This window comes from Antrostomus carolinensis, unplaced genomic scaffold (assembly GCF_000700745.2).
Source record: "Antrostomus carolinensis isolate BGI_N321 unplaced genomic scaffold, ASM70074v2 scaffold48569, whole genome shotgun sequence".
In the NCBI taxonomy this organism is placed as follows: Eukaryota; Metazoa; Chordata; class Aves; order Caprimulgiformes; family Caprimulgidae; genus Antrostomus; species Antrostomus carolinensis.
Genome location: NW_010341518.1, coordinates 63 through 12,717, shown reverse-complemented (window position 1 = coordinate 12,717; position 12,655 = coordinate 63). Strand labels below are relative to the sequence as shown.

Genomic DNA, 12,655 nt, shown 5'->3' with positions numbered 1-12,655 from the left:
CAAGAATAGTTAATACCTAATGTCATCCAAGAGTCACTGATACCCAAAATACACTATCCAATCATTGTTACTGTTCCCTTAAAACAAATACCTATACTCTGCATGCTCAGAAGCCACCTGCATTTCCAACTAGGTGTGCAACAGACCCATAGACAGTAATTTCTGTCAGGCCCAGGTTATCCCTGAGGACTCCTTCCCCTCCCAACTCTCCCTCTTTTGGTCAGCCCATCAACAGAAGGGTATTCTTGGAAGCTGTACAATACTGCATCAGAATCTGGATCTGGCCCCGAGATTGTTAAGTGATCATGCCTACCTCAATAAAATGAATTAACATATACAACCTACCACATATCTGTAGCTGTGGTAATAGGATCATAGTTTAAGATTTCTGGAGCTAGAGAAAGAAATGGAGAGAAGAAAAAACACTTTGAGAGATATATTATTAAAGCAGCCTTGAATCATGCACTACACTTCCAGCAGTTTTTTGCCAACCATTATTATGACACTAAACATGCAGTTCCAACAATCAACTTTATTATTTTCAAGCCACAGGGGTGGGAAAATAGTTATTTCCATTTTATTAGACACACTGCTGCTTAACTGGTTCACACTAAAATGGCACTATATGGCCTGAAGTCTGTTCTATCCAAGTACCAAGATATTTTCTGATCAGATGCATGCACATAAAAGATTATTCTAAGAGGTTTACAAGTAGCTTTTTAAGGAGAACACAAAGCCTTCAGCATGTTAACACTGCAAGGCCAGAGGACCAAGCGAGCTGTAGGATCAGCAGCTGTTAGTGTACACTAGATAGCACGTTATTCACTACAGATTGACGTGCTCTTAAAATTGAGTGTAGGCAGATCATTAAGGAAACCTTAACCACAGAGGGCCAAATGTTAATAGCAAAGTTTCTCTTTCTGAGGAATATTTTAATCTCATTAAATCATCATACTAAATGGCATTTATAATTCAAAGAACATTTATTTGTGCCTCCTAATGCTGTATTTCAACTCTAATCAAAAGAATTTAACAGTCAAGATTTCTTATTAATTTAACAGTCTGCATCACAGCAAATACTACAGCATGAAATTAGAAGTGCACTTCTTAATATAATTTGGGATTTTTGGGGTATAAATATTTGACTACTCAAAAAAAAAAAAAGAAAGAAAGAACAGATCAAAACATATTGCCTTGTCCTGTTGTTCTTTCTCCAGCAATGACTTGTAAGTTGAACTGTTTTTCTTTTCTTAAAGCTACACATCAAAAATTGTGAAGCAACTCTTCCATACCTAGATACTCTGTTGTTCCCATGATCTGTCGCAGTTCACTAGAATTCTCAAGCTTTCGGGACATACCAAAATCTACAATTTTTACATCACCAAGAGGATTGATGCTGCTCAGCAAAATATTTTGAGGCTAGAATAGAAAAGATTTAATACCTGATTAATAAAATATAAGCTGCAAAAAACCCCAATATCCTAAATGACATTTCAATTTCTATTACGCAACACTTACTGCTAAATTTTATTTTTTTAAATTATTTAATCTCTAATACACTCATTTTTTCTCATCTTTGTTATGTATTTAATAAATGACTTATTTTCATAATATTAGATTGAAGATAAAGTACTAAAATAAAAAGTCCCCTACAGCCTCACCTTTAAATCAAGATGAACAATATTGTTTTCATGTAAGCAGCGAAGTCCTTCCAGTATTTGTCTTATAAGTCTTATAATATCCCTTTCACCAATTCTGTCATCCAGATCTGGGACGCACAGATCAAATATTTCTCCTCCAGCAGCACTGAAACACATTAAAGAACACTTATGTATTAAGTTTGAATTTTCAAGCTTAAGTCAGAAAAAAATTTTTATATAGTCCCTATTTATATAATATATATTCATTTATCATATTCATATTCTCAGAGGCTAGGAATATTATTATTTTTATTTTTTTTTACACACACACATCACACAAGCACTGAGAAAAGGACAAAAAAAAAAAAACAAAACACCTGATGATGTTTCTTTCCTCATAGCCAGCAACAGCAGTTGAGACAGTGAAACAGAACTTTGTGGCTGAAAACCCCACAATGCTTTGGAAACCTCAAGCACGCTTTCCTGTAAGCGAGTGTGAAGGTGCCTTCAGGAAGATGAGATCTGTCATCATTCCCTAACAGAAGCAGCCTTTCTCTTTAAGTCAAATCTAAAATTTCTTCCATTAGACCAGTTCCATAAATAATTCCAAGTAAGAGAGCCCAGCAGTATTCCTATTTTCCAAATTTGGGAGTAAAAATAACTTTTTTTAATCCATGGTGTGGCTATAGTGTAAATATAAGAACCACAATGCAATGAACAACTAGAGTTGCTGAAGAATATTTCTGGGGTGGGGGAAGCATACTTGCCATTCTAGGTCCTGCCATTCTGATGGAAGTCTAAAAATCAGGTATTTCTATCAGAGAGATACCAGGAAGAATATCTAGCATGCGGATGATGATTAAATATGCAGTTACCTTGTCTGTTACCAAGCAGTATCTTTCAGAACTCTAGCAGACACAAAATATTCAGAAATCCAAGGACTCAGCTCTGTCACTTTGAAATCTACCACTTCCATACTAACAAAGATGAAATTGACATGCTTCATGTTTTCATACAGCTTCTCAAATATGTCTTCCTCAGAAAAAGGCTGTTGTTTACTTAGAGAAAACCATAATATTTGTACAGCATAAAGGAAGCATGGAAATAACCATGTTGCATGTGTTCTAACAGTTATATTTCTACACTCTGCTGCAGTGTCAGCTGTTTCCTTTTGTGCTGGGTCTGAAATAATTATTCAGCCTGCTCTAACTGCCTGAAGTTTCTCTCTCTGAAGGATAAAGAGCCACCTCGAAGCTTCAGATCAGTAAGTCTGAATTTCATAGTTAGCAAAATGATAAAAGTCTATTTAAAAAGTTAAGATTATGGACAACATGGATAAACACAGTCACTAACCTCCCGGAGCTATGTGACATGTCAGTAATGCCTCCCATAGTTGCCTTTACAACAAAATGTAGATGAGAGAGAGTAGTGGTTTTCAACACTGTCTCCCATAGTATTCTTGTATCCAAGTTACTCCATTATGGTCTGGATGGGTGGACAACCAGATGGGTAAAGAGCTGAACAGCTTCACTGAAAAGGATTTGGGAGTCCTCGCAGAGGGCAAGCTGAATGCAGCAAAGGTGGTCAGCAGCACCTTGGGCTGCACTAACGAGAGCACAGCCAGCAGGCTAAGGCAAGCACATTCAGCACTGAGAAAGGGAGTAAAAGATCACCAGATGACCTATAGTGTACATAAATATGATATCTTCCAAAAAATAACTTAACCAAATCCTATACAATGCCAAACTTTAAACTGCAGGAACAGCTTGGGAAATTTTGATTGAAAGTTCTTTGAAATAACTGGACTAATGTGCATCATCAGGAAGGCTACTGGGAACAAAAAGCAGCAAAATGATGCTCAGCATAAAACCTTAAGCATGTTGTTCTGGTTTCTGCATCTTCAAGAAGCAAGTAGGATTAGTGAAGATACAGAGAAGTGCAAATAAGATGACGGACAGTTGCTTTACAAGAAGAAACCAAAGAGCCACCAACTCTTCAGTTTGGATACAAGACTGTGGGGAATTTATGAATGAGGCTTACAAAAACACTAAAGCTAACTTAGAGATAAGCAAAAGAACTGTTATTCGCCAAATCTCACAGCACCTGATGAAACTGGCTGATTAGTTTAAAAAGGAAGTATTTCTTCACACAGTAGGTAACAAACATCTGGAACTTAGTAGACAGTATCACCAGATTCAAAAAAGGACAAACCAGATTCACACATACTGCAGGTCCATAAACAGACACTAAAAGGAACCAGCAGAGAAGTATCCTCAGTACAATACCTCTGATTGCTGGGACAGTGCAAAGAGAATGGACAGCAAAAGGTGGACAGGTTCACATGCTCCTTAGCTCTTCCTAAATAGCATCACCCTACAGCCATGACTGGAAACAGACTGGACAGGCCATTGATCTCACTCTGTAGGGCCTTTCTTAGTTCTGCAATGAACAAAACTAGATGGATTTGAAAATTAGTACAGCTGCCTAGTACAGCTGTAAAATTAATGCAGCTGCCAGGTTTCTCTCTGAATAAACTGATTCCTCCAATTACCTTTGACCCTCAGATTAGAAGAGAAACAACCTTTGTTGTGGGGCTTTTGAAGTATTCAAGTCTTTAAGTAATTCCCTCTACAAAGATGACCTTAAGAACAAGCATCCATTTCTCTCCTCTATTAAGAAAATGTGTGCTTACACAAACTGATTCTTACTACTACATCTTCCAAAGAGCCCCACCAATACAATCTAACAACAGCAAGGACCATATGTAGGAGGAAAAATGCAGCTAAACAGGAAAAGCTTACAAACTATTTTATGAGTAAGAGATTATTTTTTTGCAATTCTTTTAAAGTACCGCTTCAGAGTTCTGAAAATGAGAAACAAACAAATCTGTGTATCCTGCTACAGAAGGACATAATTTAGAAGCATAATCAGCCCTGTGAGTATCCCAATAGAACTAGAAATACTTACTGCAAGACTTCCAAACACTACTACAAAGTACACCATTTACACCAATGCAGTATAAGAAAGTTGTTTCATTACAGAGCTTTAATAAGCAAGACTGAGTTAGTTGAGCTGAAACAGAAGCAGGAAAATCAGTATGCCTTTTACGTGAATTTGTACTTGTTCTTGGTAAGTTCAAAACTTATTATCTGGATTTTGTCCTTACTTCTACATTCATAGAAACATAGAATGTTGTGAGTTGGAAGGGACCCACAAGGACCCCACAAGATTCAGACCATGTGTCTGAGGGCATTGGCCAAATGCTTCTTGAATATTATCAGACCTGGTGCCACAACTACCTCCCTGGGGAGCCTGTTCCAGAGCTCCAGCACCCTCTGGGTGAAGAACCTTTTCCTAATGTCCAACCTAAATTTGCCCTGGCACATCTTCCTGCCATTTCCCCTGGTCCTATCATTGGTCACCAGGGAGAAGAGATCAGCACCTGCCCCTCCTCTTCCCCTTGTGAGGAAGTTATAGAATGCGATGGGATCTCCTCTCAGTCTCCTCCAGGCTGAACAATGCAAGTGACCTCAGCCTCTCCTCATACAGCTTCCCCTCTAAGCCCTTCACCAATTTAGTGTCCCTCCTCTGGACACTCTCCAGTAGCTTTATATCATTTTTATACTGGGGCACCCAAAACAGGTGCACATTCTACATTATTTATTATTTTAGTCTTCTCAGAACAACAAATGATACGTTAGGAATCATCTAGTTCCAGGAAAAAAATGTTTTAAGATTACGTAGCTATATTCTCTGGAAAATTTGAAGGAATTTACCACGCCGTGTGCAGACCACTATTAACAGCTCTTCAAATACTTTGTACACGAACCTTAAATCCTACTTAGAGACTTTCTAAATTAATTGCTCAAACTGCATTTTCGTTCCTTACATTCTAAAGGAATGCTTACATATACAGCAAATAACATAGATAACTCAAATTAGATTCCCAAATCAGACCTGTTTTCAGAGCTTAGGAGAAGCCGCAAGGCATCTACAAAGATAAGGGAATTTTGGAGGAAACAGGTCCAAAAGCCAAACTGTTTTACAACAACAAAACCACTAAGTTGAGAAGCTCAGAACCCACAAATTAATTGCAAATTTTCTGTCACCAAAAAGTGTCAAGCAGTGACTGAAGTTCATAGAACAAGGACGTGCTCAAGCTTCTCTGAAATCAGTGTAGTTGGCAAAAATGACAACTTTTTTTTGTATGATTAGAGGTGCATCTTTGATGCATCTAAAGATGCATCCAAGCACTATGCACTAGGTGATTCAAGGACATTCTCTGATCAGCTTGTATGAAAGACTCTTGAAGAAAAAAGAAATTAAAAAAAAATTACACCCTAGAGTTTGTATTCAGGTTTTATATTAAGTCTGACCTGAAAATTGATCAGAGCTTTTTTTTTACAAAAATCTAACCAGCAGAAGAAATAATCTGCTCAAATTAAACAGGCAAGTTTTAATCAAAATTACCCTCCTGAGATAGTATTTAAAGGCATAAAAAATATTTCAATTTGACATTGAGTGAAATTGTCTACAAAACTGAGTTATGCAGTGAGAAGAAAGAAGAATCTCTTTTTATAGCTTTTTGTCAAAACAAACTTTCAGTCCATTTTTTTTTAAATTCTGAGTACAGAACTACTATAGGTTTTGGTGCATTGTTTTATGCCTTATTCCATATTGTCTGGCATAACTCCTTAGCTGTGGATGTAACAAAACACACGTACAAACCCAAAGATTCAAATAAACAATTGATTCAACTCTTGCATTTATATGAAAATAAATCATACCAAAAAAGTCCTTAAGAGCTTATAAAATGTAATAAAACATTATCATGATGTATCCGGCGTACTGTTGTAACTCTGGGTGTTCAGGGAACTCATGCAAAAAATGAGTATGTTGACAGATTTGTAACTACAAACGTGGAACAGCTGATGAAGGCATACTTACTATTCCAACACTAAGATGATTTCATTTGCTGTTTCATAGACTTCATGGAGATTAACTATGCGAGGATTAGATTTCATTAATTCAAGCACAGCAATTTCATGAAGAATCTCTGCTTTGCAGTCTTGACCTCTTCTTCTTTTCTTTAAAAATTTAGCTGCATACTCTTGGCCTGTGGATTTAGCTATACATTTTCTAACAACAGCACATCTTCCTCTACAAAATAAAAGAAAAAACATTAAGACTTAAGACATCAAAAGTATGTAAATTGACTTTAGAAATAAAAAGGCATGGCAAGTAACTGGAAACTTAAAAAAAACTTATCAGGGGAATGCTATGTTTGGTCTGTTCTTACATTATTCCCTGAAAATTCACTTTCAGCCACTGTAGGAAAAATGTTACTAAGCTAGAAGAAGCTTTGAGGAGAGCCAGTAAAATTCCCTTAATACAGACTAGCTAAGTATTAAATCAGAGTATTATGTTACATGGATGTTCTCACTGTAGAACCACAGAATCACAGAATAACTTGGGTTGGAAGGGACTTCTGGAGGTCTCTAGCAAAACATCCTGCTTAAAGCAGGGCCAGCTATGAGATCCTACCAGGCTGCTCAGGGCTTTGTACAGGTTGGCAATGTTATATTAAAAAAAACTCAACCACATTATAGCACCTACAGGATAAAGTCAGAAACAAAGCAAAACCCTGTAAAATGTAGAGAACAAACCCAGAAAATCAAGCACATTTGTATGCTGGGCTGGGGAGGAGGTCTTCAGTACTTAAAATTTTAGAGTTGCAAATGGAATTTCCCTCCACAAATCATAACTGCTAAAAAAACTCCCAGGTATCTGCAAAATGTTTAAAAACATCTTAACAGGAAAATACATACTACTTCGCATTTTCTTTCTCCATTACAGTTAGACAAAGCGTGCTGCTTTATTTCTTAGCCAATTGTGTAGGTATGGAAACAAAAATGTATTTTGGCAAAGAAATGTTTTTAAAAGAAAACCACATACTGTAGTTCAAACACCAAGCTGACCTTTTAAAAAATTAGGGGAAAAAATGCAGTTTTTTAAGCCAAGTTATAAACTCCTGAAAAAACAAAGTTTTATAATCACAAGTTTTGCATTCCCAGAAATGCCTAGCTGCATACTTAAAAAGCGTTTTCAAATGATACAAGAAACATTATTTAAAAAAAACAAAACAAAACCAAAACAACTTGAAGGGCTAATATAAATTTTGTAAAGTTCTAAAAACATTTCTAAAACTGTGTACAAAGAATGAGATCTAAACTTATGTCTTCAAAAAAACAACGCCTTTCCATGCATGTTTTTTGTTACCACAGCACACTAAGAACAAACTTGAAGAAGAAGCTCAGTACAAGCTATTTGACCTGTGCTTTTTCAACTAAATTAGCTTCTTTAGTAGAAAAGGCTACATTGCCCTGCAGGCTTTTGCCTTTCTTCCGGTGCAAAAAACCCAATGTCTAAAAGGAACAATTCTAAAAACCAACAAAAAAGCATGTCTGGGGCTTTTTAGAAAAATCTAGACTTCAGTATTTAATCAAAAAAGGTATGAGCATCTCATGAGAAATCAGGTTTCTATTTGCAAATAAACACATGTCAAATACAGTTTGTACTAATGTGACTAAATCACAAAACATGCAAAGTTGACCTTAAATCATACTGCTATCGCTTATTTAGAAATAAATTCAACAAAACAGCTTCTCTGTCATCATTTATTTCATCACCAAATTAGTTGAGGGATTTCTTTGTCCCTTTTTTAAAGCACTAAATTTAGAAAGGTAAGAGTAAAAAAATCCAAAGAAAAATTAATTTAAAAGGTGAAAGTTATTTACAATCTGATACATGCACACTTCACTTTAGCAACTATTTGTAAGCCTGAAATGGCCGAGTCCTTTCTCAACTGTTAAACCAGCCTATTATTGCGGAGTTGAATTTTGTAATATGCCAAAGTTTAAGATACTCCCCCACAGCTTACATTCTCATTAACATCACATCATCCTGCCAACCACAAAAGTTTATCTAAAATTAAAAAAGGGGAACTGGCTGAGTTTCACAAGAACAGCAAGATCTTTCCCGATAAGTTTCTGCACATCTTTCTTCTAGTCATGGTGAGTATAACAGCTTTAAAGGGTCAGCGGTGTGTCTAGAGTGATCATGTAAGAATTTCCACTTGTTTATACTGTATTTGTAGTGTGACAATTATTAAGACAAAATTATTAAGTTAAAGCATCATTTTAGAGCAGTGGAATTTCTTCAGAAATGCAAAAAACCTCAGACCTGAAGTGCTGCAGTAAAGCGAGCAAAGTGGCTCCCAGTCCTTGTTGCCTGCAAAGCAACTGCTTAACCATCACGCTTTACAGCCCACTTTCATGAGATAAAAAATTATTTCAAGTTGTTTTCATATCCCAAGTTATAAACCACAGAAATGCGACTACTTCAAAAGAAGTCAAGCCATCCACACACTGGGGACAAAACTACTTAACCCAGTAAACAGAACCTGCCTGCTTTGTGAGTCAGTGTCTTAAAGCACCTAAAAGATAAGGGTGTGGGAGGAAGAAATAGGACTTAAGCAGAGAAGAACAAAAGAACCATTTACCTAGTAAGCTGAAGAGGAAGAAGAAAATTGCAAGTGCAAAGAAAAGCATATTAATTGTTTAGAGAAGCTACAAAGAAAGGTGGATTTTACATCATTTACAAAGTGTTGTAAAAACTTAAAACATTAAAGAAATATGCATGCACACACTGTTAGGGCAGGAAAAATCAAAAGTATGTTTGGAAAATATACTACTCTGCTTCTGTTCCTTTGTATTTTGGCACTTAATTTGTTATGTCTGGTTTTGCATGTACAGAAAGTATTAAAGACTGTGTTTTGGAATCCATGCAAAATCTATACTTTTGTTTGCTTTAGACAATGTCTCACAGGTATGTACAATCTGAAAATCTATTTTTTTAAGAATACCAGAGTTCTAGAGGATGGTGCACATTAAACCACTTCTGTAGAGCCTAGAATTCAAAACTAGAGCTGACAAAGGGGTAAGAAAAGAGGAAAGTTATAGGTAAGGTGCATTTTATAAAAGTGTACCAGATAAAGCACATGCTAGGGAAAAACAAAAACAAGAGAACAATGAAGGCTAAAGAGCTTACAAAAATCACATGAAGAAGAGCACCTCTGCTGACAAAACAAGTTGCAGGTGCAAAGGATCACTTCATAGCACAGCAAGACACAGCAACTGTGAGACTGCCCCATGCCCCTTCCATTCAAGTAGCTTGGAAACACAACCAGGCATCATGTTTGCATGGCTTTACACCCAGTTCCCTGAATATTTTCAAGGTATGAATTAACCCAATGATTTCAAAAAAGTATTGACACAAATGTCTGAAACAGTATCATAAATATCAAGGGGCTTTGTTTTTTCTTTTACTTCATGTTGCAAACACGAACAACAGAAGCAGGCTTCAAAACTACTCTGAAACAGGAGGTTGTTAGAAACTTAGACTAACCGCTTGAGGGTAGGAGGAGGAGACAAAAAGGTCTTTGTGTTCTGGACTTCAAAAAACCCAACCAAACTGAAGCAACCAACTCAAAATCCCCATTCTTTGTCTTGCACTACTACCCTATGTCCCTTCTTTACTTTAAGCACCTGGAATATGATGTGTGACTAGGCAGGGGAAATGGAAGAAAAGGAACATGATCCCAGATCTACATGGCTATGAAAACAGGCTAAATCTCACTGACATGGAGAAGGCTGGCAACTTATGCCTCACTGTGCCTCTTCCTGGTCCCTAGAGAACCAGATGGATACTACCAAGAAGGGGGGAAGAGAGAGACACACTTCATTCCCCATCTACAACCATAAAAGTTTGCCAGAAAAGGTCTATCATTGCACAAAGAATTATCTTGCAGCAGAAATTCCTCTTACAAAAATAATTTCTATAGGAATACTCTTACCTTCCCAGCTCTTTTGATTCAAGCATATAAAAATTGTGGAAATTGTCTGTCTTGATTTGTGTCTGCAGAGATGTAGCTAACAAGCCAGAAAGGCTTTTATTCTCCAACTTTCTCCTCGACATAGTCAGGAATAGGTCTCTCTCTCTTCTACCAGTCACCTGTTAAAGCAAGATAAGAGTTTTGGAAATTCCATAATTACAGTGCAGGGAAGTATACAAGTATTAGACTTCAGGTCTAACAGACTAGAATAGCCCTAAGTTTGTTCCGTAGTGACCTGAAAACAATACATTTAATCACTATAAAAATAAAACCTGAAAGGAATACTTATCAAGACATGCTAATAAAATTATCTGAGAGACTTTTAATTTTTTTTTTTTTAATTTGAGATAAATTGTTGTGGTTTTTTTTCCCCTGGAGCATATTCATAAAATATTAGGGATAAGCTTCAGCTCTAGTAAAAATGCTAATAACTAATAACTTAATGACATTTTTTTTTTTAAGCTTTCTGAAAGTAAGCTTTAACTCTTCTTTGGATTCCCTTAAGTTTAAGTTTTTAAATGGTATATCTGGGGGACTTAACCCAAACTCCCTCCTGTCTGTTGTCTGCAACACAGCAAGAATAGCTAGCCACAGGAGAAAAAAAAAAAAAAGGTGTTTTTTCTTTTTTCCTGTGAGAAGATTCACATTTCTTATTAAACTCACTCATAGCTCATTTAACCTTCCTTTTAACACTAGATTAATTGTCAGAAAGCAGCATGAATGGACAACATCCTCTTTGCAAGTTCAGATCATTTAGAACCAAATGATGTAGTAATCCTGATTAAATTACCTTAATAAACCAGTAGAACGGCACATTATGAAGATATGCCCACCCACATATTTCTACTACTGTTAAAAAAAGCCAAACAGTAAAAATACTGGGTTTTAGCATTTACATTTACAGGCCTGGAGCACCTCTGCAGGTGAAATACAAAAGCAAAGCAGAAAAAGGTTACTGAAGGATAACAGAAGTCTTAATTGCTGGTTTATTTGAAGTTAAAGAGTAGGTTTACCTTTATTAGCAACAGAAAAAAAAAATCACAAGGCAAATTACAGTTCAGATACAGTTAGCAAACTTAGAAAAATACACTTTCAGATTTCAAATGACAGAAATGTACTATAAGAAAATTCTGGGGAAGCACTTGAACTCATTATGATTCAAATATAATCCAGTACCCATCAAACATTGTTCAAATTATCAGTTCTTGGAACACGGATATTCACACTGAAACTATTTTGGATTTAAATCACGATTCATACTTTAGCAGGGGGAAAAAACCTACTACACAGTTTAAGAATATCTTCAAAGCAGCATTTCATAAGCATGAAGTAACTTCTTAACAAGTTATCATGGGGTCACAATGCAATCGAACATACAAGTCTTTGAATCACCTTGTTTGTAACAAACATCCGTTCCTTCTCCCCTGACAGTTTAGCATTTAGGAGACTGATTCAGATGTCTGAAATTTTACATCACTCCTTAGAGCTGTACTCACTAAATACAGCTTAACAGTTAAAGTTATCTTGTTCCTGCAGAACTTCAACAAAAAAGATGTATTTATATTATTAAATTTACCTAATTAAGAGCTTACTATTATCACATTTATTCTGTAAGCTTTCACTTTATATCATTATTCTTAAGAGTTATTATTAAGGAGAACTTCTATCATGTGGAATTAACTTTGTTACTCTGGTAAGACACCACATCTCTTTTTAGGTTGGTACTATCAAGAGTAAGAGAGAAACATATATTGATAGCAGGCAGAAACCCACAAACAGGGACATAATCTATTCAGGAGAACGAGATCCAATTAGCTATGAGAAAAGGCACAAGTTCTAACTCATTAACTGTTTCCAAAATTAAAAGCGATAGCCGCGTTGTTACACATTCCACCATTCTGCCCCGAGCACCGGGAATTAGGGATCTCGCAGAAATTTGCAAGTTTCCCATTAAAGAGAAAAACTGCCACTAAACTATCACTAACTGAGCAAAAAGTTTAACCGCTCCCAAAATAAGTCACGTCCCTGCTCCGGGCAGGGAAGACGTTCGGCTTCAGCAGAG

At 36.3% G+C, this 12,655-nt stretch overlaps 1 protein-coding gene across 1 annotated transcript in view; it reads right to left on the bottom strand.

The window, feature by feature from the left end:
* Positions 1-10,708, bottom strand: part of STK17B (serine/threonine kinase 17b) — an 11,870-nt gene extending 1,162 nt beyond the window's left edge. The window contains exons 1-5 of the mRNA XM_010176490.1: positions 10,555-10,708; positions 6,588-6,800; positions 1,662-1,806; positions 1,293-1,419; positions 346-394 (exon numbers count right to left, since the gene is read on the bottom strand). Of these exons, the coding sequence (XP_010174792.1) occupies positions 346-394; positions 1,293-1,419; positions 1,662-1,806; positions 6,588-6,800; positions 10,555-10,676 (656 nt within the window). The 5' untranslated portion in view covers positions 10,677-10,708. The remainder of the gene's footprint in view (positions 1-345; positions 395-1,292; positions 1,420-1,661; positions 1,807-6,587; positions 6,801-10,554) is intronic.
* Positions 10,709-12,655: the final 1,947 nt, after the last annotated feature.